Genomic DNA, 27,020 nt, shown 5'->3' on the forward strand with positions numbered 1-27,020 from the left:
CGCGCGTGCGATGCTCGCCCTTCGCTCATTGGCTGGAGGAAACGCTCTCTGCCCCTCCTCGGAGTGGAGTCTCGATCCGAAGCGACGGAGGCTCTGCCCACGCCCTCAGCCAAAAACACGTGGGCAATGGCAACCGGGTTGAATGAGGGACGGTGCCGTTGTTGTTGTAGATGTAATATGGAATAGGCAAAGCCTAGAAGCGAACTTAGAATTCTTCTTACATTCGATGCTGCAATTTCCGGTTGCTTCGGCCTGGATTCAGGATCAGCGATCAAATAATGTAAATCACGATTAAAAAATTTTTTTTGATGATGCGGGAGATATCTTTATTAAAATCAGTGGAGGAAATATACACCATGTCTGATATTTGGGTCTTTCATGTCTCCGACGATGCCTTTATCTCCCGGCATGCATCATTCCCCATGACAAAAGCCGGAAGCAAAAAAAAAAAAAAACCGGAAGCAAAAGGGTCATAGCCGTCGACAGGGATTCCAAATTGCCAGGGTATTGTGTTGTTGTTTCCTATTCTCTCATGTGCAAGCGTTGAGTATGAAGCTCACTACGTTCGCAATAATTAGACCATTCCTGAAGAGAATGCATCTTCTATCCCTAAATACGGGAACTGTTTTGAGGAAAAACAACGTACATTTTGATTGTAACTCAAACAAGGCAATGCATGTTTTATTTTCAATGATCGTGGCAGCAGTCGAAAATAGACCGCCCAATGAAGGTACATGCTTGCTTGAGTGCTTAAGCCACTTGGCAAGCTCTCTGCAAGAAATGTGAAACAACACAAGCAATTACACTTGGTAACAAACTGAGGAAGGAGAAGGGGTGGGGTGGGTGTCCAGAGGGACTCGGGTGGGGTAGGAGGAGGCAGGTGATGACGATTAATTGATTGGTCACAGGACTTGGTGGCGATATTGGATTGAAGGAAAACAAGCTCAAATGAGCTAAGTTCCTCGTCCTCTTCATGATGACATCATAAAAACGAATATGACATCATTGTGATGTATCAGGATTGCGATAAATTATCTGTGCTAATGCCCGCCGGCTTGATTCCCACAAACAAAATTAAACAGCTTGCCTAGTTTCGGAGATAATGGTATGAGCGATTTCCATTAGCGGTGATAATATGGAATAGGCAAAGCCAAGAAGTGAATGTAGAATTCTTCTTACATTCGCTTCTGACTTTACCTATAACTTGTTCACAACTGTATACTTGCCAACAATACCGTGGTACATGTAAGCGCCGCACATTTGATAATTTTGACAGATCTGAGGTCAGTCAGGTGCATAGCAGACGATGCTGCAATTTCCAGTTAATTCGGCCTGGATTCGGGATCAGCGATCAAATAATGTAAATCACAATTAAAAATAATTTTTGATGATGCGGGAGATATCTTTATTAAAATCAGTGGAGGAAATATACACCATGTCTGATATTTGGGTCTTTCATGTCTCGGACGATGCCTTTATCTCCCGGGACGCATCATTCCCCATGACAAAAACCGGAAGCAAAAGGATCATAGCCGATGACACGCATTCCAAATTGCCAGGGTATTGTGTTGTTGTTGTTGTTGTTGTTGTTGTTGTTGTTTCCTATTCTCTCATGTGCACGCATTGAGTATGAAGCTCACTACGTTCGCTATTAAAATTAACTTTGGGGGGAAAAAAATTGAATAAATAAATAAATAAACAATCACTTCTGGTCAAGAATAAAAGAAATTAAAAGTTCCGGAAAGAGTTTCAAAATCACTCCCGGTAATGTTAAATACTAAATAAACACTTCCTGTAATGAAAAAAAATCACTTTCGGAAGAATAAAATTAACTTTGGGGAAAAAATAATTGAATGAATGAATAAATAAACACTTCCGGTCATGAATAAAATAAATTAAAAGTTCCGGAAAGAGTTTCAAAATCACTCCCGGTAATGTTAAATACTAAATAAACACTTCCTGCAATGAAAAAAAAATCACTTTCGGAAGTATAAAATTCACTTTGGGAAAAAAATAATTGAATAAATAAATAAATACTTCCGGTCATGATCTCCCGGTACGCATCATTCCCCATGACAAAAACCGGAAACAAAAGGGTCATAGCCGACGACACAAATTCCAAATTGCCAGGGTATTGTGTTGTTTCCTATTCTCTCATGTGCACGCGTTGAGTATGAAGCTCACTACGTTCACCATAAAACCTGACTATAAAATAACTCACAGCACACACACAAAATTCCCATTAGACATTGGGGATGGATTCTAACTATACACATACTTATCGAAATAACTTAACTATGGGGACTCTGGCTGTTTGTGTGCAAAAGGTTTCCAAATCCATAACACTATCCCCTCCTGTTTTTACAAACTCGTCCCGAGTTGTCAAATTTTCGTGTGGCATGCATGTGTAAGTTTTCGCCTTGTACGATTTACCTATGGATCCCTGAGTGGGTCATTTTTATACGTGTCCAAAAAATAAATAACCTAGTGCGCTGCGTAACTAAACTATCAGACTCACTCGGACAACTTAACTAAGATTGCCGGCGCTAAGACAGACACACAGGTGGGTTGCAAAATATTTACAATTCTAACTTATCTATTTACACTAACCATGGCCCAGGACCTGTGATCTATGGAAGGAAAAAAAAGTCATTGGTGCAAAACACAGAGAGATGGGCGCACAGGCTGCACAATTGCAGTCCCCATGGTGTAGCTGCTTGCAGGGCAGTCCTTGCAAAACACACTGAAGGAGATGGTCCTCGCACACATGGTGAAATGGTGGACACAGGGGAAATGCAACATGGGGTCAAGGCAAAGGCAGGCAACAAGGCATGGCGAGGCAAGGCTTGGCTAATGCGGACCATGAGGTGCAGCACAAACAGGCCGGCATATGTAGCTGGCCGGCCTCTGGTCTGGTCCGTGAGGTACTGGAGGGAGTGCGGTGGTGCCGGCCACTCCGAAAACAGACTCGGACCTAACGTACTGTCTCCCCACAACCTATCGCCTTTGCCTGTCTTTGTCCATACCCACTCCCATAGTACAACAAGAAAACAACAAAATTTAGCCCCTTTTTAGTCCTTTTTTATAATTGATTGTCCCGAACCCCCTTGCACTGTCTTTGTCTTGTAAACCTATCCTGTCAACCTAACCTACTCCCAACCCCTAAAATCCTTTCTGAGGGGACTAAGGAAGAGACTAACGTGTCCTGCCTCGAGGCCCAAAGAAGCCTCAGAATAGCCTCCACAGAGTTCAGCAATCTTCCCAAAGTGAGTCCAGCGGCCTACAGAGAGCGAAGGGATGGATGGTATGAAGGGGTACATTTTTTTTCTAACGACCCCAGCATTTATTACACTTTAAACTATAACTGGGGCTTTTCAACACGCCTGTCTCTTTAAACTATCGGTTCAAGAAACCATGATTCCCGTCGCCTGTGTCGGTGTCCATTATTAATTTGGGCCTTGCCCACAAATTTTCTCTCCTGCCCTTGCACGATTTCGTGGCTGGGCAGCTTGGCTCACTTGGCAGGGATTTCCGTCTGCCGAACTCAAACTACAAACTACTACTCAAACCCTGAAGCTGTCTCCGAAGTTAACTGCTCCCTATGAACATGGGGGGGGGGGGGTGCCCTTCCTGGCATTGCCCTCTTTTCATGCCCACATGGCATTTTGGTGCTTCAGGTCCCTTTCCGAGGGTCACCCGTGCCGGCCGATCTTGGCCGGGCTATCGTGTGCTCGAAGTAAGGCTCTACAAGCCTTGAGTTTCTGCAGGAGCAGTGGTCCTAGCTCCTGCTACTCCGGTCCAATCCATCCATGAGGGCGTGAGGTCGCCCTTATAGGGTCTCAGGCAGTCCGCGTGGACGATACGGGGAAGGGCCCGTAGTCCCATCTTAATTTTTATGACCACGTCACGAATTTGCGCCAGGACGAGCCCTGGGCCATGCCAGGGCGAGGTGAGTTTCGGGCATCTGCCCCTCCTCCTCCGGAGATTGAAGAACCAAATCTTCGTCCCCGGGGAGTACTCACTCGCCTGGCTCCGGTGGTCGTACCTGCGCTTCATTTTCACACCTGCGTATTGGAGTTGGCGGCAAGCGAAGGCATGGATTTTTCCCATGCTTTCCTCCAACTGACATGCGTAGCCCTTCCCTGGAGGTCCGTCGGGTCGCTCAGGCGTCGGGCCGCACAGCAAATCGACGGGGGATCGCAGCTCCCGCCTGTACATGAGCAGCGCCAGGCTACAGGCGGTGGCTCCATGCTGACTCGTACGATAGGCCATCAACAAATATGGGAGATGTTCGTCCCAATCACCTGACAGGAGGTGGTGAAGAGGGCCAATTGTTGAATCAGGGTTCTATTGAACCTTTCCACCATCCCGTCACATTGTGGCCTTAAGGGCATTGTCCGGGTTTTTCGAATTGACAGGAGACTGTACACTTCTTTTAGCAATTCGCTTTCAAAATTTCACCCCTGGTCGGTGTGCAGCTCCTCCGGAATTCCCTGCCGACATACAAAACCTTCTACGAAGGCCTGTGCCACAACCCCGGCTTCTTGGTTGGGAAGGGCATAGGCCTCCGGCCATTTAGTGAAGTAGTCCATAATTATGAGGATGTATCGGTTACCTTGGCGAGTGGGGGGCAGTGGTCCCAAAATGTCCATGGCCACTCGTTCAAGGGGGGCCCCAACCTGATGTAGTTGAAGCGGGGCCCTCATCCTCTTTCCCTTTTGAGCAGTACAGGCGTCGCATGCTCGACACTAGTCCTGAACATCATGCCCCATGTTGACCCAATAAAACCGCCGGCGGACCCGAGATGTTGTTTTGGTCCTGTCCAAATGGCCGCCGGGGTGGGAACCGTGCACTTGTTCCAAAATTTTGGTTTTAAATTGGTCAGGGACTACTAGGAGCCAAGATGTTCTCTCTGAGGGAATCTCCACCCAATTGCGACATAAGATGTTGTCCCTCATTTCTAGAGTTTTCCACTGAGCCCAGTACGCCTTTGTTCGCGCTCCGAATGGGGTGACCTCCTCCCCACTGGGTCTCTTATTTACCCAGACCAACTCGTACATGGTCCCTATCACAGGGTCTTCCCGCTGGGCCGTGCTCCACGCCAAATCGCCAAATTCCTTATCCGCGGTTAGTGGCAAAATTGGGCCGACCACCCGGGCCGCACAGGCTAGGAGCTTTTGGGAAGTGTCTGACAATTGGTCCCTCTCCTCGTGCATTATTTACAGTTTCCCCCCAGACAGGGGCGTCGAGAGAGCGCATCGACATTCCCATGAGCCTTACTGGCTCTATGGGCCTCATTAAAATCGTACTGCTGCAACTTTTCAAACCACCTTGCAATCTGGCCCTCCTGTTCCTTGAACCGTAAGAGCCAATGCAAGAAGGAATGGTCAATTCGAACCAAAAATTTCCTCCCGTACAAGTACGGGTGGAAATGGCTCACGGCAGGCAGCATGGCCAATAGTTCCTTGCGAGTGACGCAATAATTTTGTTCGGGCCGACTCATGGCCCGACTATAATACGCGATCACTCTTTACACGCCCCCCTGTGTCCGGGACAAGACTGCACCTAATCCTTCCTGGCTTGCATCCGTGTCCAGGGTATACATCCCGTCATCGGTGGGATATGCTAAAACGGGTGCGGATGTCAAACACCCCTGTAATTTGAGGAAGGCCTGATGGCATTCCCCTGTCCAATTAAACCTCGACCCCTTCTCTGTAAGCCGGTGAAGGGGTCTGGCTATGTCCGCAAATTTTGCCACAAAGCGCCGGTAGTAGGAGCAGAGGCCCAAAAAAACCCGTACCTGTTTGACGTTACGAGGTACGGGCCACTCCTCCACCGCTGTAATTTTACCTGGGTCAGTTTTCACCCCATCACGTGTCTGAGATAGGCCACTTCCTCCGCGAACAAAGTACATTTCTCCAGGCTCAGCTTCAACCCTGCCTGGGGCGCCCAAACAACTGGTCCAAATTAGCTATGGCCTGGGAAAATGTTTTAGCGTGTACCAGGACGTCATCCAGGTACACCAGGCATGATTGCCATGGCATGCCGCCCAGCACACGCAGCACATCAATCGCTCAAAGGTGGCGGGGGCGTTGCACAAACCGAATGGCATCACAGTGAACTGATACCGTCCCTTCCTTGTAGAAAATGCCGTTTTCTCTTTCCCCGTATTATCCATCTCCACCTACCAATACCCACTCTTGAGGTCCAAAGTTGAAAACCATTTAGAGCCTGAAACAGCGTCGAGGGTATCGTCAATTCTAGGCGGGGATAGGAGTCTTTGAGTGTCACGTTGTTAAGCTGGCGATAGTCCATGCAGAAACGCGTGGTCCCATCCTTCTTTTTGACCAACACAACCGGTGACATCCAAGGACTTCGCAAGGGTTCAATGACACCTGCATTGAGTATCTTTCCGACCTGTTCATCAGCCTCCTCTCTCTCTTGCTCCAAGGGACAGGCTGACGGACAGGCCGGGACCCATCGGTGTGGATCTGATGTTTCACCAGGCCCGTACGTCCAGTATCCTCGGGTAACAAGGAGAAGATTTCTACATGTCGGTTGACCAGTTTGTGTAAGGCCTCCCGCTGGGCGTCCTCCAAATCTACACTACTCCGATTTACCATCTCGCAAATGTGATCAGGCCAATTCTTAACAGGCTCTGTGGACCACCTCTGGACCCGGTCCAACTCGATGTTATCGTCCCTCAGCTCTGCGACTCATACCACTGGAGTGCAATCTGCCACCTTCGTGCCCAGTCTAATAGTGCCTGGTTCCGTGCTTACATTTATTACCCTGACGGGCACGATAGGCCCGTCGGTATTTACCCGGGTGTGGCCCACGACTAAACCCGGGGTCGATTGCCCCGCCAGTAGTTCGGCCAGGCCGCAGGAGCCCTGCCAGGTTGGGTGTGCCCGCCACCGTGCCGGAATTACTGCCTTGGCACCCGGGGGGGGGGGGGGGGGAGGGATGACCACGGAGTTGGGAGCCTCCAGCTCTACCTTCTCATCCGTGCTCATGCCCCCCAATGGCAATTCCTCACCACCCAACTGCATGACTCATTGGCCCAAGTCGATTTTACAACCACCGGCGGTCAGCACATCTTACCCTATTTAGCATGGGTCGCACACTTCCGCCACCCAAACCTCGATTCTCCTTTTAACCGTGCCCAATTTAAGGGTCACAAAACCACGCCCTATGATGGGGTCCGTTGCTCCGGTAGCTAGCTGCAAACTATGATTTTGCAGACGGTGGATCTCATCCCACCCGTCCACACTCGAATTAAGGACCACAGGGCTAATGATCGTGGCGCTTGCTCCTGTGTCCACAATGGCGTCTACCCTTACGCCGGAAATTTTGCACCTAATTGTTCAACTACCAGTGCCAATTTAGCCACAATAAATGACCTGTCGCAGCTCTGAGGGCTCTTCCCCATCTGGGTCTGCCGAACACGGCCCTATATGCTCGGCACTCGTTAGTTTCCCTAGGACTGGCGGGGGGGGGGGCGGCTATTCTGGTTTGCACGGGGCAGAGTTGGTGGTCTGGGGGGGCCGGGGCCTTTCCCAAGCACGGAGCCCTACACTGCCGCTGCAGGTGGCCCAACTGACCACAATTAAAACACCTCACCGGGTACGGTGCATGCCTCCGATGTTCCACATTGTACACCCCGCCATTTTGACTTTCACCTCCTCCAATTCCGCCTTCATTGCCTCTTGGCCCGCCTGGAGGTTCAACCCCATGCTCTGCATTTCCCCTTTCATTTCTTCCTTCAAGTTTTGCATATTTGCATACATCCTGTTATTTTTTGCTTGTAAATCACCCCTCATTGCTTGTATATCACCCATCAGTGTTGGAACATTCTCGTCCATCATGCCGGCCCATGTCAAATGACCCTGACGAAGCCGATTCGCTTCAGTCGGGCGCAGATCCGCCAAGGGTCGGGAGGGACATTTGAGTGTGGGGTGGGGGGGGGGTTATTCGCCACCGCCCCCATTACTACCTCTGAGTTTGTTTGCCGGGGCGCATTACTTTACTTTACTACCTCTGAGTTTTCTTGAATCGGGGTGTCCTGGGCCACTGGTTATTTTACCATTATCTCTACACCCACCTGCTCCAGCTCATCTTGGCCCGCCATGGTGCGTCCTGAGAACAATTTAGAATGGTCTTAATTTGGAGGGAATGGGGGGGGGGATGCTCCGTACACCCGATCCGAATCCCGTTAATTTCTCTGGGGGCGGAGGGGCTCGAACCCGCTCTTGACACCAATTTGTTGTGGGCCAGGGTTCGGTGGTGATCAACGACCACAAGGTGGAGCAGGAGAGCCGTCTCCCACCGAACACCTGGAATTTATAGGTCGTCACCCCGGATAGCTCCAGAGTCGACGGGTCACTTAAGGACCGTGGATGCCAATATTTCTACTGCGTGGCGTAGTTAATTGTCTCGATCTACAATATACCTAAATAACCACGCAGTCTAGCTACCGGGGAAACCACACCGTCGGCCGACTGTGTCCGAACCGAGTCGCAGGTACCGACTCGGATCCGGCGTAACCGAGCGGAGTTACCAGAGCCGCGCCGGTCCCAATGACAACTTACGGCACCAACGGCCTTACTATTTCTCAAGCCCGAACCATGCTAGGCCAATGAAAGAAAACACGGAAAACAAGCTGGAACATTTAACACGGGGGTTTATTTTACATTAAATCGGGAGGGAGACACACAGAAGAGTTATCCGAATATGCAGGCAATTTACAATGAGCAAGAAGCACTTCACAATTCCACGTAAAGACGGGGCCCACAGACACACACCCAAAAAGAAATGGTGGCCGCGGCCATTATTTGCACCTGCCCGCCTCGTGCGGTCTGCTCGAGCTTGTCCAGTGGCGGGACTCGAACCCACCGCCAACAACGCAGCACCAATCACCAGGGACCAGGAACGACGCCACGGACGCCAGCCAGCACGGGAACGGACCAGACGAGACGCCAGCAGGCAAGACGAGGCTTCCTCTCTTTCTCCTTTACGACGGGGTGAACCTTCTTTCTCGACCGCTCACCACCTCCTCTTATCCCCCCCTCCCCCACGGGTCGAGGGAACCGCTCTGAGGGACTCGCCTTCGGATTGGACGAGGGGTTGTCGGGCGACTCGTGGTCAGCCCTCATTAGTCAGGCCGAACACTCCATCTGGCTGGGCCGGGCCGCCCCTGAGGTGGTCAACCCCCCTGATTGGCTGGGTCGTGCGTGCGATGCTCGCCCTTCGCTCATTGGCTGGAGGAAACGCTCTATGCCGCTCCTCGGAGCGGAGCCTCGATCCAAAGCGACGGAGGCTCTGCACACGCCCTCAGCCAAAAACATGTGGGCAATGGCGACCGGGTTGAATGAGGGACGGTGCTGTTGTTGTAGATGTATAAAACCTGACTATAAAAGAACTCACAGCACACACACAAAATTCCCATTAGACATAGGGGATGGATTCTAACTATACACATACTTATCGAAATAACTGAACTATGGGGACTCTGGCTGTTTGTGTGCAAAAGGTTTCCAAATCCGTAACAGTATCACACCACCCAGACTCCACCCTGATCAGGTCACCCATCCAAACTCAGCAGCCAGACAAGCAGGAAGCTGGTTTGGAATCTCACTGTAAATCCAACAATGACATTTAAACATCTGCAAAGCTCTATGTGTGTCAATCAGTCATGTATGTGTGTTGTTCAGTCAGTGAGATGGGGGTCAGTATTCATCACTCAACAATATCCTGCTCCCTTCACAAAACTGGCCTCTATGGACAGGTGGCAAGAAAGAAGCCATTACTGAAAAAGACGTATCTAAAAGCTCGTATGGAGCTTGTGAATAAGCATCTTAAGGATACTGCAGGCATGTGGAGAAAAGTTTTGTGATCAAACGAGACGAAAATTGAACTTTTTGGTCTAAATTCAAAGCTTTATATCTGGCACAAGCCTAACACTGCACTTCACCCAGTCAACACCATCCCTACTGTCAAGCATGGTGGTGGTAGAGTCATGATGGTGAAAAGTACAGGAGAATCCTTGATGAAAACCTGCTTGAGTCAGCCATGAATCTGAAACTGGGTAGGAGATTCACATTTCAGCAGGACAATGATCCGTAGCACAAAGCTAAAGCCACACTAGAGTGCCTGAATAAGAAGAAAATAAATGTTCTTGACTGGCCCAGTCAAAGTCCTGACTTCAACCCAATTGAAGACCGATGGCGAGACTTGAAGATTGCAGTCCATCGAGGATCCCCATCAAACTTGGCAGAACTAGAGCAATTTTCACATGAATAATGGGCAAAGATTTCACCACCTCACTGTGCAAAGCCGGTGGAGACCTACCCAGAAACACTCATGGCAGTCATTGCTGAAAAAGGTGTTTCCACCAAGTACTGACCAAAGGGGCTGAATACTTTTACAAGTGAATTTTGATTTGTACGTTTTTTGCAGGTATTCGTGACATGCAACCTCCTTCAACTATAACAGTGTCTATTTTGATCTCTTCAGTTACGAATAAAAAGGTTCATTTGGCAAAATTGTTTCTACATCATTCGTGAATCATCTAAATGTGGAGGCCACTGTAGTACACTTCCAAGAATAAAGAAGTATTCACATATAGTATTTCCAAATTATTTGGTATTATTCACAAATGGAATTCACCAAAAATATTAAAAAGCAAAAGTATTCACCCACTCCTAAATTATTGGAAGGGGGTGAATATTTTTGCAGGCCACTGTAGCTACTGACCAACGACCCCCTGTCCTCACTGCCATTTTATGCAATTTTCCTTTCATCGTCTCCTTTATTTCACTCTCAATTGAATGTTTCTGCTGATATTTCAGGAGGCATTAAACGTTATAACTGCTTGTAAACATTTACATATACAGTACTATCTGGTGTTGGACCTACCTGTCTGCAGCCAAACATGGTACAAAGCATCATGGCTTGTACATGAGCAGAGGGTTTGGAAGGACCACGTAAGTGAACCGGAAAGATGAAGCCAATATCAATATCAGGTTCAGAGATCTTTCGAGGTGTGTTCAAAAGGAAGGATATACTCACAAGAGTCGAGGCTTGTGTACAATTATTACATAATACATATAAGTACATTTATATTGAAAATAAAAATATATTTGGCACGTCTTGGAATATTGTATCTACTTTGGTGGAACCTTTTGAACGCCCCTCATACATACGCGTTGCTAAATTAGCATGGATTTCAATGAGGAAGTTGAATGAATAAGGTGGAAGCCAATTTCAAAGTTCTCAAGCTCCTCATTCACACTTGTCCCATTGATGTGGTAGCACCTTGACGTTGTCCGCATATAAATCTTTGGGACAGGTAAACAGCGGTCAGCACACATGCTCTGACAATCTTCATCATTCGTAAGTCAATGCCACCCCGATGATTTCCGAGTGGTTCAGAGACGAAAAAAAATCACAAGCTGACTAAGTCGGGACTCGAAAGGGAATGACTTTGAACTTCAAACCCATCTCCACGAGAGTCTAGCGGTTGAATTTTACCACCTGAGACAGCACCTGAATCATGACCTGAGACAGCATGTACCACATTCAACAAATGCCAAGCAAATCAAATAGCTAAGATCTCAAAACACAAATGCCATTTAAGCTTTCAGATTGAGAGCTGAACTTCAACGTAAATGAGTAGTGAGGATGAGAAATGTCTACACTCTATGCTAGCTCGCCATGATTGGGTCATGCCAGCTCACAATGGACGCAGATACCATCATGTTACAATCTCGTTCAAGAAGGTTTGCGTCTTGTGTTGTCCAAATCCGACTCCAATGGCTCATGACACAGAGAACTCGAGATCAAATCCCATTTGTTTTTGTCCATTGTGTCATGATGTCCTCGTAATTGATGTAAAAGTATCACTGATGTCTGTGATACATGTACAAGCTCCTCCATGAGTCTTACATCACTGTTATAATAAATATATAACTATAAAAACCCTCCCTCTGCTTTGCATCAAACAGGACATCCTTTGTTGCCTACTTTCCATTTAAACCTGTTAGACTTCAAGTAATGAATGATGAACACGTTTTATGTTTTGCTTGAGAGACAGCAGGTAATTTCACACAAGAATATTTAAAAAAAATATATCGCTCAGCGATTCATAGCCATTTTTGAACCCGGTTCAAAACTCAACGACATGAAAGACGCGTACATCAAGTTGTGCAGACATTATTCTGTGAATTTCAGTTGATCTGATGTTCTCCTTCATAAGGGACTTGATGACACAGCTCTGTTCCACACGACACGTGATGACGATGTTGATCACCATATTCTCCAGAATGTCTTGACAGGCATTGTCACTTCTATGTGCAAGGTGGAGAGGGTATTGATGGTCAAATCATGGCAGGATGGATGTCACAGTGGTGTTCTTGCAGTATCACTAAAGCTTATTCATGAACCAAACCTACTGCCATTGGATGACATTTCAAGAGCCCAACGGTTCTATTTTACGACCGTGATCACAACCACGTCATCTCATTCTGTAAGTATGAGCAGCGGTGCAATATAACGCATACCCGTTACTGTATAAGGCACCACCATCTTATTTCAGCTCAATAATAAATGTAAATAAACCATTCATTTCACGCCGTGAGGTGCATATGGCTGCCGAGGCAGTTTCGTTTTGGCCAAGGAGTACAATCCTGGACGGATTCGCCACTTCGACGCAGGATTCTAGCTCAATATTTGATAGCAACCGCAGTGGTGTGGTGTCGAGACGAAAGCACCGTGGGGTCACCCCTCTTTCTCTATTGAGCGCAGCCTGTGGCAGCTGGTTCCATCATTGGTTGGGACGTGGCTATGCCGCTGATGCAGTGTCCCCCTTACCAGTGCACTGGTACTCATTTCGCCGACCTGGGAAGGATGACAGGCTGAGTCAACCTCCTGGTGTATATTAATTCAGCGGACCAACGGGGCTTGAACTCAGGACCCTAGGATCCCAAGCCACCACCCTAACCACTAAGCCAACACCAGGCTTGTGTGGGGTCATCTGACAACCCCAAAAACGCCTAACCACAATGTTGCTCGAGATCATATAGTTATGGTCAGAGACGTCATTGCACAAAATTTCAATGACATAATGATAGTAATAACAACCAATTTTTTTTTTTTTTTTTTTTTTTAAATACACACAACTCATTCTCTCCCTCTCATTCACATTCTTACTCCCATTCATTTTCTCTCATTCACCCACATTCTCTTTCATTCCGTCCTTATTTATTCATTCTCTATCATCTCCTCCTTCCACCCTCATTCCTCTCACCTCCACCTTTCCTCCTCAAGGGACGACTTTCCTCCAAATCCTTCTTCGTTCAAATTCGGCGCCATAAGCATTACTTTCAAATCCATTAACCAACGCACAACTTTGTAGCATTTTGAATAATCGGGTCCGAGTACATCGCACACCAACCTGTGGGAACGTGTTATTTATGTGGGACACAAGAGTCCAACGAACATGTTTGAACAGAAAGCAAAACAAACTGTTGTACCAGTAACGAAATAATCTCTCAAACGTTTTAATACACAACGTGTATCGCAATATTTTACAAGCAGTTAAATCGTGCTGAGCACACTAGTCGAGAACAGGCCGAGGCCTATTGGAGTTAAACGCCAAAAATATTAATCATTCTACCTCAAAATCGAACAAACGACATCGTGAACATGGCGAGAAGTTGAACAAGGAAATAAACGAATCCAGTTTTTGATTTATAAAGTTTTTTTTTTTTTCCCCCCCCGCGTCAATGAAGAACAATGAAAAGCGCATAAACATCAACGATTCCTCACGAGATGGCACCTTCCGGCTAAAGAGGTAAAACGATCTCGATCCTGAGGTAATTATATTTGCTCCAAACATCGTTGTTCATTGTGCGTTTCTCTCAAATCGAAAGGCGACGATTGCCGCTCACCTGATCCTCCGCCGACATGGCGCGTAAAGCTGGCGTGCGATATTAAGGCGGCTTCTTCTTCTTCTTCTTCTTCTTCTTCTTCTTCTTCTTCTTCTTCTTCTTCTTCTCTTCTTCTCTTCTTCTTCCTCCTAGTATTGACTGAAATTTTTTTTTTTTAACTTCGAAAAGGAAATGGCGAAAATAAAATGCACGCAAACTGTATTGCGTGCAATTTCCGAACAAATATTATGTAATTAGATTAAAAAAAAAATAACTGCCGTTACAAAATTTTGAAGTACGTATTGTTATTGAATATACAGCGCCTAATGACAGTTACGTGGACATGAATGCGTCGTGATTTAATACCGACTGTCGATAAGTTATTAATAAAGGACGATGTGATAATAAAAAAATGTAACATGAACAAAAAATCAACATTAAAAAATCTATATATATTACAAAAAAAAGAAAGAAATCAATTTATTGTTGTAGGAAATTTTACAGGATCTGTGGACTCGTTTTCGTGGGATTGTCGAAAGACGAAAGGTCAAACACAAAAATTGCACAGCCGAATATCCACCGAATGGAGTCCATTCATACACCGCCTAAATCATATAATTCCATTCCAACAAGAAAATAACATATTTATTCACGTATGAGGGGGAGGAAAAAAAAATCGTGTGTGGTGAATTGAAGGTCGTGACGTGTGATCACATGTCGCACGGCTCGAGCACGGAATAGATAAAGCCAAGTCTCCGCGCGGTCGGGGTGATTGTCCCAGGGGCATTGTCATTTACGGCGGCGGTTCACTTGGTGCTCGTTGAATGGTGAGAATCGAGAGTATATCGGACTCCGTGCTTATGCTGATTTATTTTGCGGTGATTAATTGCACGTGTATACATTACTGCTTATGTACTCCTTGCTGCGCCTGTATTCCCTGATGTGCCCGTCGAAGCGGCTTCAATCAAATGGAATAAAGCCTACACTCTGAAGGTTCTTCTCTCGCTTTCATTTCAATTTATTCCATTTGATTGAAGCCGCTTCATTCAACGATGGACAAGATCTACAAACCAGAGAGGTTCGACGCAGACCCAAACGCGACTGACTCAGAAATGATATGGTCGCATTGGTTCCGTTCCTTCTCACACTATCTGACCATCATCGAAGAGGGAGCCGACAAATTTGCCGCCCTTGTGAATCATGTCTCGCCCGGCGTGTACAGGCTCTTCTCGGAGTGTGACACTTACGAAGCAGCGATCGACGTGCTGCGGGCGCTCTACGTGAAGCCCAAGAACGAGGTATACATACGACATCTTCTCAACACACGCAAGCAAGCAGCCGGGGAGACAATCGATCAGTTCCTGCAAGCTCTGAGGCAGTTGGGAAAAGACTGCAGTTTCCAGGCCGTAACCGCCGAGGAACACCGAGATGAAGCGACCCGAGAAGCGTTCATCCAAGGGCTCAGGTCAGCCCACATACGGCAACGCTTACTGGAGAAAGCGCAACCCACTCTTGAAGAGGTAGCCGACCAGGCTCGAGCGATGGATACGGCTCAGCAGCAATCTGAGTCATTTGGGACACCGATGCTGCTAATGAACGCCGCTACGGTGGAAACTCGAGGAACCCCACAGGGCACCCCTGACACAGAGGATGGAGAAAAACCCGAGGAATCGGATACCCAGACCTCGTCAAACTCCTCAGCAACTCCTTCGGTTGGTAAATGCTTCTTTTGTGGGTACAAAAGACACCTCCGCCACAAATGCCCCGCCAGAGATGCCACATGCATGAATTGTGACAAGAAAGGGCATTATGCCAGGGTATGTAAATCTACTCTAAGGAGAAATAAACCCACTTCTGCGGCCCTCTACTCACAAAAGAAACTAACTGCAGCCTCACCGGGGAGTCTCTCCAAGGCTATCATCAATGTACGAATTAACGGGCATATGGCTGAGGCACTGATTGATACCGGTAGCTCTGAGAGTTTCGTCAACAGCTCGCTAGTAAAGGGCAGGAAATGGAAGATCCACCCGACAGACAATACGGTATTGTTGGGGTAATTATTACTCTCTAGACAAGAAACCTTTGCCTCAGTCTGAGTAGGTCAAAGTGTTTGTGTTTTTCCTCTACTGTTCTACTATTTAGTTGTTAAGGCCTACCACCTACTTATAATCTTGTCTTTCTTTGACACTTTGGACATTGCTTGGGTTTCTGAAAGTACAAGGTGACCGGGCTGATAAGCTGTGCATTCTGTTTTTGCGATCAAAGGCCCTCTCTGCTTATAAAATGGAATGGATATATGGGGAGGGGGAGAATGATCTGAGAGAGAGCAAATAAATGGTACAGAAGAAAGAACTCCTTGTGGACATTGATTATTACTGGACTTCTGTGGTTTATTTTATCCCGATACATGCAACACTGAGTCGGCTAGACGTTGAATCCTCGAGGAGGTCAAGATCCCTCAACAATCAAGAATCCTTTCGATCACGACGCGGTTCGAGGGTAGAAATCCTCTTGCCAGTTGGTGCCAGTGACACGGATTCGAATCGGCGTTGTGCGGCGCTCGTGACCGGAGGTGCTTAATCTGCCGGAGGCAGTGCCTGGAGGAACGACAAGTGCTTGAGCGAAGGTAAGCAGGGGGGGTTCTCCGAGGGTGCGATTTATTTTATTCTGTGATTTTAGAGTGAATTTAGCGGTTGTGATTTGTGTGATTTTAGAGATGGGAAACAGAAATTGTAAAAGGAAGGAAAATGTGTATACCGAGGAAAATTGTATTCAAAAACCACGGAGAGGTACATGTGCAAGAATTATGTTTGATAAGTATGGGCCTGAAGCTGTGAGAGACATGGGGAAATGGTGCAATTGGACCAAAAATAGTGGATTACCCTTCCCTGAGAATGGAACGTTCGATCACGAGTGTTTAGACAATTTAAGAAAAGTACTGGAAGTGAAAAATAGTGACAAAAAGGTCCAGAAGCAGGTGAACTGGAGCGTTTATATAAATTGGATGAAGGAATGTCATGACAGAGACGAAAAGGCACGGTTGTTAAACCTGAAGGGTCAGCTAGACCAATTAACGAAGCAAATGCCGGTGAGACTTGAAAATAAAACCAAGAGACAGCGAGCAGTGGCTGTCAGATTTGAGGATGAAGAAGAAGACTCAGATACATGGCCAGAGTGCACAGTTCCGATAGCACAACCGCTCGAGGACGAAGAAGCGGGAGAGACAGAGGGAGATGATGCCACAGGGCAAGGAGGGGCTCAACGGGGAGCCAGGCGAGTAATTAAGAAAGAAACAAGAACACAAAGCAAAAATAAAGTTCCTCTTGCTGACAAGGGTAAAATACAAACTCGATCAAAAAAAATAATGCCGGAGACCGCGAAGGACGGAGATGATGAGGCACTCATTGGCGCGTTTCCATTGCGAGATTACCCGGGTGCAAGGGAGGTACAAGCGATATATCGTCCGTGGGGCTCTGAATTAAAAGCCATCGTAAATGAGATGCCGAAGATACGGGAGAACCCAAAAAAATTCCAGGCGGAACTACGCGTGGTGGTGGCATGCCATCAGCCAACATATATGGACATGGAAATATTATTAAAATTAGTGGTACCAGAGGGGTTACTCCGACAATTGAAACAGGTCGCTGCATGGCCAGATGAAGCTCCTGGAGACAGGGAGGAGCTCAAAGAACATATTGACACCCTCATTGACGCTGTCACAGAGGTGGTAACACTTAAGACCGACTGGGCAAAAATACAGATGTGCAGGCAACGCGCTGGCGAGGACCCATTGGAATTCTTAGAGCGTTTTCGGGGTGTATACCAATGTCACTCTGGACTGAAGGAAGAGGGAGTACCATTTGCTCATGTCTACCTTAATGGTTTGACGGCCAAATTACAAAATGAGATAAAGCGAGTATGTATTGGTTGGGAATTAAAGGAAGTGAAAGACTTGATGGAATATGTAACGCATTGTAATTCATTGTTGAAACATCGTTCTGACGAGGAAAACGAATCAACATTAATGCTATCCCAGGTTCAAGGTCAAGGTGAATGCCCCGGGGAAAGGAATGTGAGATATAATGCACAAAACCGAGGGCAAACCAATTACCGTCAGAGACCAAAATACAGAGACCAGCGCAGAGATTTCTGTTATACATGCGGAAAACAAGGACACTGGGCTAACGAATGCCGAAATCGTAGAAACAGTCGAACTTATAGTTCGTATGAACCGGTAGAACAGAGACCAGCGGCACAATACAGAGATGAAACTCGCAGACACTCCACGCCTCCAGTGAATGAAAATCCATATTATAGACAGCAGGAAAGATGGGGAACACAGTTTGAGCAAGCTGGTTCATTTCAACCCACTGCACCTCAAACCGAATTCCCTCCTCCTCCTCCTCCAGCCTCGTTCCCTCCTCCTCCACCCTCATTTCTTCCTCCTTCATCTCAAGGTTCATTTCAAAGCCAAAACCCATTCGTTTTATGACAAAGAAAAGAAGCGACTTCGTCTGAGTTACCCTTCCTGACTTTGAAACCATGTGACGAACCAAAATTGACTTTGAAAATTGAAGGCCAAGAGATTCCTTTCTTAGTCGACACAGGAGCGACCAAATCTGCGCTCAGAAGGAGTGATTTCCCAGACGCCCCGTTATCGCGAGAACGAGTAAAAGTAGTGGGAATGTCGGGAGTTGCTAGTACGATTCCACTGACAGAGCAGCTCCGGGTGGAAATTGGACCATTGTCTGCAAACCATGCATTTTTGATGGCAACTGATACACCAATTAATCTGTTGGGGAGAGATCTGTTATGCAAGCTGAATTGTTCAATTAAGTGTACCCCTGATGGTGTATATTTAGAAATACCTCACGAATCACACATAACTATGATGAATTTATTACAGGAAAATACAGAAAATCTTGTATATCAATGGACTGTGATTAATTGTGAAGCATTTAACCATTTGCAGGAATATTTATCACATTTGGAGAGAAACGTACCCGAGGTGCTCGATTGGGTGAGTAAACACGGCATGGTCAGACGGTACTTACAGACTCGACTACATTGCATTGCAGATTGCAACATCAAGGGAAAAGATAACGTCTATGCGAGTGAAACACTCTCGAAATTACACCAGACCTTTGACTTAGTGTTGGGAACAATTTGGATTGGGAAGCAAGGAATTGGCCTGGAGGTGCATCTGACGCAGGAACAATTAAAATTGTGGAACCAACCGTCCAGTGTTACACCACATGTTACTTTAGCGATTGCAGAAGGTTACCAAGAAACGGACATTGGTCACATGGTAACCTCTTTGAAAAAAGCATCACAAGCGACTTTGATGGAATCGAGCCAAGTAAACGGACTTTGGAAGATCGGGGAACAGGGATTCTGTTGGACAGAATGTCAAGGATCAGCAAAAGCTGTGTTTGAGGTGGTCGATCTCTCAGAATTAAATGGGTCAGGAAAATTACCTGAAATACTCGAACAAGTCCCGACTTGTCTGTGGGCAACACATGCCAACGATGTCGGCCAAATTAAAAGTATGAATCCAATCAAGATCACTATAGATCCAAAAAAGAAACTGCCTCGAAAACCGCAATACCCTTTGTCTCCAGAAGCAGAGGTAGGAATTGCTCCTGTAGTGGAAGTGCTATTGAAACAAGGGATAATTATTCCCACTGTTAGTCAATGTAATACACCGATCTTACCTGTGAGAAAACCTGGAAAGCCAACGTGGAGATTCGTACAGGATTTGAGGGCAGTGAATGATGCGGTAATTCCAGCTTTTCCTGTAATTGCAAATCCAACTACCATTCTATCAAGCATCCCAAGTAACACTACCTATTTTAGTGTTGTGGATCTTTGTTCAGCTTTTTTAGTATACCAATAGCCGAAGAAGTAGAGTTTCTGGTTGCAGTCACCTACCAGGGAAGGCAATACACTTGGACTGTATTGCCCCAGGGGTATTGTGAAAGTCCAACATTATTCTCGAGGGCCCTCAAAGACGACTTGGATGATGTAGTTTTCCCTTGTGGATCCACACTGATTCAATATGTTGACGACCTGCTGATCTGTTCAGCGTCAAAAGACGCATGCGAACGAGATACATTGACATTGTTGAGGGCCTTAGCCAGGAAAGGACACAAAGCATCGAGAGCTAAATTGCAATTTTGCCAAGAAGAAGTTAAATATTTGGGGCATATTCTGAAGGGAGATACAAGACGCATCTCCCCTGAACATATAGCGGCAATATTAAACCTGCCCAAGCCAACTACTGCTAAACAGATGAGGTCTTTCCTCGGAATGACCGGCTATTGCAGACAGTGGATACCAGATTATGCGGCCTTAGTGCGCCCCCTGGTGGACAATGGTTCGGCAAATGCGCCCAGCCCACTTGCATGGACACAAAATGCAGACAAGGCTTTTGTAACGTTAAAACAGGCTCTTTCTTCGGCTCCCGCTCTGGGTTTACCAAACTATGAAAAACCTTTCCATTTGTATGCATGTGTGAGAGACAGGGATTCGCACAATCTGTGCTGACACAGAAGCACGGAAATAAATTACGGCCTGTTGCATATTATAGTACTAAATTGGATCCGGTAGCGCAAGGATTCCCCCCTTGTCTCAAGGCAGTAGCAGCCGCTTCGCTCGCGGTGCAGGCGACCGAAGCGCTCGTCGCGGGAAACACTTTGGTTCTCCTGGTACCGCATGCAGTCACAGCTGTACTGTTAAAAACGAAAACACAGCATTTGTCGGCTTCAAGAGCAACAACATACGAACTCTCACTCACAGCACCCATGAACATTACGATTAGGAGATGCGCACCGCTGAATCCTGCTAGTTTGTTGCCAGGAGTACAAGATGGTGATCCTCACAATTGTGAAGAGATAATCGCCCACACGTGTCAACCCCGTCCTGACTTGAGAGACACACCAATCCAAAATTCTGAATTGGTTCTATATGTCGACGGCTCATCATCGCGTGCACCTGATGGATGTTTATTAACAGGCTACGCCGTTTGCTCTGATCACGAAGTAATCGAAAGCGGGAGATTGGCTGAGAGCTGTTCCGCGCAGCAGGCAGAACTGTTCGCCCTCACTCGTGCATGCCATTTAGCCAAAGGCCAAATAGTGACAATCTACACTGACTCCGGCTATGCCTTTGGTGCTGTACACGAATTCGGAGCACTCTGGCGCGAAAGGGGTTTTATAACATCATCAGGTACGCAGGTGAGGAATGGAACATGGATTGTGAATCTACTGGAAGCAATACTTCTGCCTCACCAAATTGCAGTGGTAAAATGTGACGCCCACACTGGGAGATCTGATGACGTCTCACGGGGAAATGCCAGGGCAGATGCAGCTGCAAAATCTGCTGCCCACACCAGAGCTCTTTTAATATCACAATGTGTATTGAGACAAGAGGCAACGCCGACCATTGACGATATAAACACTTTGCAGACAGCTGTCAGTGCTAAAGAACGAGATTTGTGGATACTGGCTGGATGTGAATTCGAAAATGAATCCAAATTATGGAGATCATCTGATGGTCGTGTGGTGGCACCAAGAGCTCTATTACCTTGGCTCGCCCGATTGGCACATGGGGCCGGGCATACTAGCAAAGGCGGCATGAGTGCTTCAATTGGGAGACAGTGGTTTGCCCCGGGCTTTAGTCCAATTGCAGAACAGTATTGTAAGACATGTCATATTTGCCAAAAACATAACCCAGCAAGCGGGGTGGAGATGGCCCCAGGGGGTCATCCAATTCCATTCGGACCTTTTGTTCATATCCAGATGGATTTTGTCCAGTTACCAAAATGCTGCGGTTTTGAATTTGCGTTAGTCATCGTCGATTTGTTCACCAAATGGGTTGAGGCTTACCCTTGTCGGAAAGCAGATGCCATTACTGTGGTTAAACTGTTGATGAAGGATTTCATCTGTAGGTTTGGAATACCTTGTAGGATCTCCAGTGACCAAGGTACTCATTTCACAGCCGAAGTGGTGAAAGAATTGTGTCGCATATTGCAAATCAAGCAACATTTCGACTGCCCGCATCGTCCGCAATCTGCGGGGGCAGTAGAGAGGCAAAATGGATTCCTGAAGAATAAACTGGCCAAGATTTGTGAACAAACTGGATTAAAATGGCCAGATGCTCTGCCAATTACTCTCATGACTATGAGATCTACCGCAGAGATCTATGAGAGATTCTGATGGGAAGACCAATGAGATTACCGAACTCACCTCCTTTGACTATAAAAGACATGAACGTGCAGCAAATGGACGACACGTTGCTTACGTTCTGTATCTCTCTGAATCATGCTGTAAGAACTTTTTATGCACAGGTGAAACAAGCTCTGCCAGAACCAGCCACAACTGATCATCACAACTTCAAACCCGGAGACTTTGTTTATGTGAAAATTTACAAACGGAAGAACTCTCTTCAGGCACGTTGGTGTGGGCCATTTCAAATACTGCTAACTACCCATACAGCTGTGAAGTGTAAAGGAAGAGCAACATGGATCCATGCCACACACTGCAAACTGGCACACGGCAGAAAAGAACCCGAGGAGAACATTGCTTCCTGATAACTTTAATGATTCTTTCCATTGCAGGATTATTTGTACTACTAAATGCAGGTGGTGCAATGTGTACTTGGTCTGTTAAACCGATAAGTACTGTCTGTGATCAACGTTATTTGCATGTTCTTTGGAGATGGGCCTGTCAGACTGCCCACCAAACTAAGCCTAGGGCATTCAGAGACCGAAGAAGCTTAACGAGCAAAGTGGGTTCACCACATGGAATAAACACTTATCTGGCTCTTTCTCGTAAACACGCGAAAGCTTTTAATAAAACCAATTGCTGGGTTTGTACTAAGATACCTCATTCAGCAGTTACTGGGATACCGCTTCTGGCTATACCATCCAATCTGAGTGAATGGTGTGGGTACTGGGCAAAGGAAAGAAACTGGGATAAACAAGATAATAACCTTGACGACCACATCGTTACCAATGGAAATGGAAATTGCCTCCGACAACGAAATTTCAGTAACTGGTTTTGGCCAAATTTTAATTTAAGTAAGATGCCTCCACATTTTATGGTTGAACGGGCGACAGAAAAACCCGAACTATGCTTGGTACAAGAGGCATGGGGAGAAAGAAGATTAGGGAATTCTGAATGCAGTCATTATGTTTATGAAAATCACACGATGGGACCACAAGTCGCTTTAAATAATACCTATTTGGTGTGTGGAAATCGAGCATACCCATGGCTTCCAGTTAATTGGAGTGGATCTTGTTTCTTGTCATTCATTTTGCCACATATGCGCCTGTTATCTAAGTCACCTTTTGAGCATTTGAAACGGGATAAACGGGGTTTCACGTCAACTGAACTGTTCTTCATGATTCTAATCCCTCACTACGGTGTTGGACAAACGTCTGTGGGATTGGCAGAGTTAGCTGCTTCGCTTGAATTATTGGCAAATAAAACTGCTCTAGGCATGATTGATATCAACTCGGAGGTCGTCGCCCTGCGTGCAGTTTCAATGCAAAACCGAGTTGCGCTCGACCTCATTCTCGCGGCTCAAGGAGGAACGTGTGCTGTAATTAACTCTGAGTGTTGTACTTATATCCCTGATAACTCGGAGAAAATCACGAACATAGCTGACAAGATTAAGCAAGAAGGAGCCAAGTATCACAATTATTTCACGGAAGATAGGCTTTATTCCTGGTTTGAAGGGATTTTTGGAGGCTGGGGAACTACCCTATTGCATTGGATTTCCGTTGGGTTATTGTGGATCATCATTGTAGTGGTGCTTGTTAGATGTGCAACAATTACAATGCCGGCATTGATTGTTTCTTGTCTAAAGAGGAATACTGCTAAAAAGGTGATGGTGGCCCAAGCACCACCCTCATACCCTGGTTTTGAGACCGAGTCCTACGACTCTTTTGAGATAGAACCTGAACTTGGAAATCCATAAGTAGCGCAAATGAATGTGTTCAATATTCACGGGAATTGTCAATCCACTCTTGCTCATCTGCTTTGTTCCCGAAATAGGTTGTCGAAAATCAGCTGTGCAGCCCAACGGGTAGCCTTATCTTCTATCGGCCTAGGGGCCTACCGGAACCTCAACCAGGTCCGAAGCTGTACAACCACATGAAGCCACCTGGCTTGCGGGACAGGAAAGGCTAAGGGACTGAGCTCTACGATGGGGAAAAGGGGGGATGTGACTACCCAAGAAAATGGGCACACTCAAACGCAAGAGAGAATGCATTTCCAAGTGAAGAGAAAATATATATCGATAAACTTAACTAGTGTTGCCTTATTAGGCAACAAGGGGGGAGTGTTGGGGAAATTATTACTCTCTAGACAAGAAACATCTGCCTCAGTCTGAGTAGGTCAAAGTGTTTGTGTTTTTCCTCTACTGTTCTACTATTTAGTTGTTAAGGCCTACCACCTACTTATAATCTTGTCTTTCTTTGACACTTTGGACATTGCTTGGGTTTCTGAAAGTACAAGGTGACCGGGCTGATAAGCTGTGCATTCTGTTTTTGCGATCAAAGGCCTCTCTGCTTATAAAATGGAATGGATATATGGGGAGGGGGAGAATGATCTGAGAGAGAGCAAATAAATGGTACAGAAGAAAGAACTCCTTGTGGACATTGATTATTACTGGACTTCTGTGGTTTATTTTATCCCGATACATGCAACACTGAGTCGGCTAGACGTTGAATCCTCGAGGAGGTCAAGATCCCTCAACAATCAAGAATCCTTTCGATCACGACGTGGTTCGAGGGTAGAAATCCACGTCACATTTGGCATGGTTTCCCACATTTCCCACATTTTCCCACATTTGGCATGGCCGCCACATCACTACAGTCCCGCATACGAGGGTACTGCAATGTTGAATTGGACGTTAAAGGGTACACGCATCGGGATGTAAGGGTACTGGTGCTTCGTGATTTATGCGCAGACGTAATTCTGGGTCATAATGTCCTCAAGCAGCACACGAGCGTCGAAATACCCTTTGGAGGAAGCAAACCTCGTCTAATTTTAAATGCTCTGACCACCGCAGAGGTAACGTCCCCCCTGCTGTTTGCTAACTTGTCGCCGGTCTGTAAACCGATAGCGATCAAATCGCGACGATATACCACTGCTGATATGAACTTCATCACTTCAGAGACCAAGCGATTACTGGAAGAAGGAATTATAGAACCGAGCGATTCGCCATGGCGCGCACAGGTGTTGGTCACCGCCAACCAGAACCATAAGAAACGAATGGTTGTCGATTACTCTCAAACGGTCAATCGTTTCACCCAACTCGATGCCTACCCTTTGCCGCGCATAGACGAGATGGTCGAACGCGTGGCCAATTATAAAATATTCAGCACCATTGATTTGCGAAGCGCCTATCATCAAATTCCCATCCGAGAGGAAGACAAACCTTACACCGCGTTCCAGGCAGGTAGACGCCTCTACCAATTCAGGAGGATTCCGTTCGGTGTCACGAATGGAGCAGCTTGCTTCCAATGGGTTATGGACGACATCATCTCAGATAAAAACCTCAAAGACACTTTTGTTTACGTGGACAATGTCACAGTGTGCGGTAGGGATCAGGGGGAACATGACATGAATCTGGACAGATTCTTGAGCATTGCTAGAAAATATAATCTGACCCTCAACTACGAGAAATGCGTATTCTCGGCAAGGTCAATTGACCTTCTCGGCTCCACAATAGCCGACGGCACGATTAAGCCCGATCCTGAACGATTGCGCCCACTTCGTGAACTACCCCCACCTCAGGACCTGCAGACAATGCGCCGGGTGATCGGCATGTTCGCTTACTACGCGAGATGGATTTCCCAATACTCCGAGAAAATACATCCCCTAGTGCATTGCAAAAACTTCCCACCAGATGCCGCTGTTGTAAAAGCTTTCCACAGCCTCAAAGATGATATCAGTAATTCCGTGGTTTTATCGATCGACAGCACGGTGCCCTTCGTGGTGGAAACGGATGCTTCTGATCACGCGATAGCTGCGACGCTCAATCAGTCTGGGCGACCCGTCGCGTTCTTCTCGAGAACTCTCTCTGGAAGCGAGCAGAGACACTCAGCGATAGAGAAGGAAGCGTACGCTATTGTCGAAGCCCTACGTAAATGGAGACATTATTTACTAGGAAACCACTTCACGCTCGTCACGGACCAGCGATCCGTTGCATTCATGTTTGATGGGAAAAATAACGGGAAAATTAAAAATGAAAAAATTATGAGATGGCGGATAGACCAAGCTTGCTATAGTTATGACATTGTTTACCGGCCCGGGAGAGAAAACCCTGCTGCAGATACCTTCTCTCGGGTCTACTGTTCGACGACAATCAGTCGGGCTTTGCAAGACCTACATGTGTCTCTTTGCCACCCAGGGGTAACCAGAATGGCACATTTCGTGCGCAGACAAAACCTTCCCTATTCTATCGAAGATATTAAACAAATGAATGCTTCATGCCCTGTTTGTGCTGAACTAAAACCCAGATTCTATGGCGCGGCATCTGGCAGGTTGATCAAGGCCACTTCTCCCTTCGAGAGACTAAATATCGACTTCAAAGGGCCCCTGCCGACCGAGACAGACAACAGATACATATTCACTGTTGTTGATGAATACTCAAGGTTTCCTTTCGCATTTCCGTGCTCGGATATGACCTCGGGCACTGTCGTGAGATGTCTCTCTGACCTCTTCGCTATGTTTGGGAAACCTTCGTACATACATTCAGACAGAGGGCCGTGTTTCATGTCGGCCAGGCTAAAACAATTCCTATTAGAGCACGGCATAGCAACTAGTCGAACGACGGGTTACAACCCACAGTGTAATGGGCAGGTGGAACGGTATAACGGAGTCACTTGGAAAGCCGTAACTCTGGCGTTGAAATCAAGAGGACTGGGCCCCGGGCAATGGGAGGTTACCCTTCTTGACGCTCTGAATTCCATACGCTCTTTGCTCTGCACGTCCACCAATGCAACTCCTCACGAACGAATGTTTACTCACCAGCGACGTTATGTTGACGGCCAATCGGTGCCCAACTGGCTAACCCATCCTG

At 46.7% G+C, this 27,020-nt stretch overlaps 2 protein-coding genes across 3 annotated transcripts in view; one reads left to right on the top strand and one right to left on the bottom strand.

Annotated features, from left to right (window-relative positions):
• Positions 1-14,086, bottom strand: part of CSTF3 (cleavage stimulation factor subunit 3) — a 65,108-nt gene extending 51,022 nt beyond the window's left edge. For both annotated transcript variants that reach the window (XM_085855244.1, XM_085855243.1), the window contains exon 1: positions 13,950-14,086. In XM_085855244.1, the coding sequence (XP_085711370.1) occupies positions 13,950-13,967 (18 nt within the window). In that variant the 5' untranslated portion in view covers positions 13,968-14,086. The remainder of the gene's footprint in view (positions 1-13,949) is intronic.
• A 561-nt stretch (positions 14,087-14,647) lies between these two features.
• LOC147013425 (uncharacterized) lies at positions 14,648-18,420 on the top strand. The gene is made up of 2 exons (XM_085853484.1): positions 14,648-14,755; positions 15,151-18,420. Exon 2 carries the CDS (start codon positions 16,645-16,647, stop codon positions 18,418-18,420), a length of 1,776 nt encoding a protein of 591 aa, XP_085709610.1. The 5' UTR covers positions 14,648-14,755; positions 15,151-16,644.
• Positions 18,421-27,020: the final 8,600 nt, after the last annotated feature.

The sequence above is a fragment of the Eptatretus burgeri genome, chromosome 14 (genome assembly GCF_056783735.1).
Source record: "Eptatretus burgeri isolate ZD-2024b chromosome 14, Ebu_testis_v1, whole genome shotgun sequence".
NCBI classification, from domain to species: domain Eukaryota; kingdom Metazoa; phylum Chordata; class Myxini; order Myxiniformes; family Myxinidae; genus Eptatretus; species Eptatretus burgeri.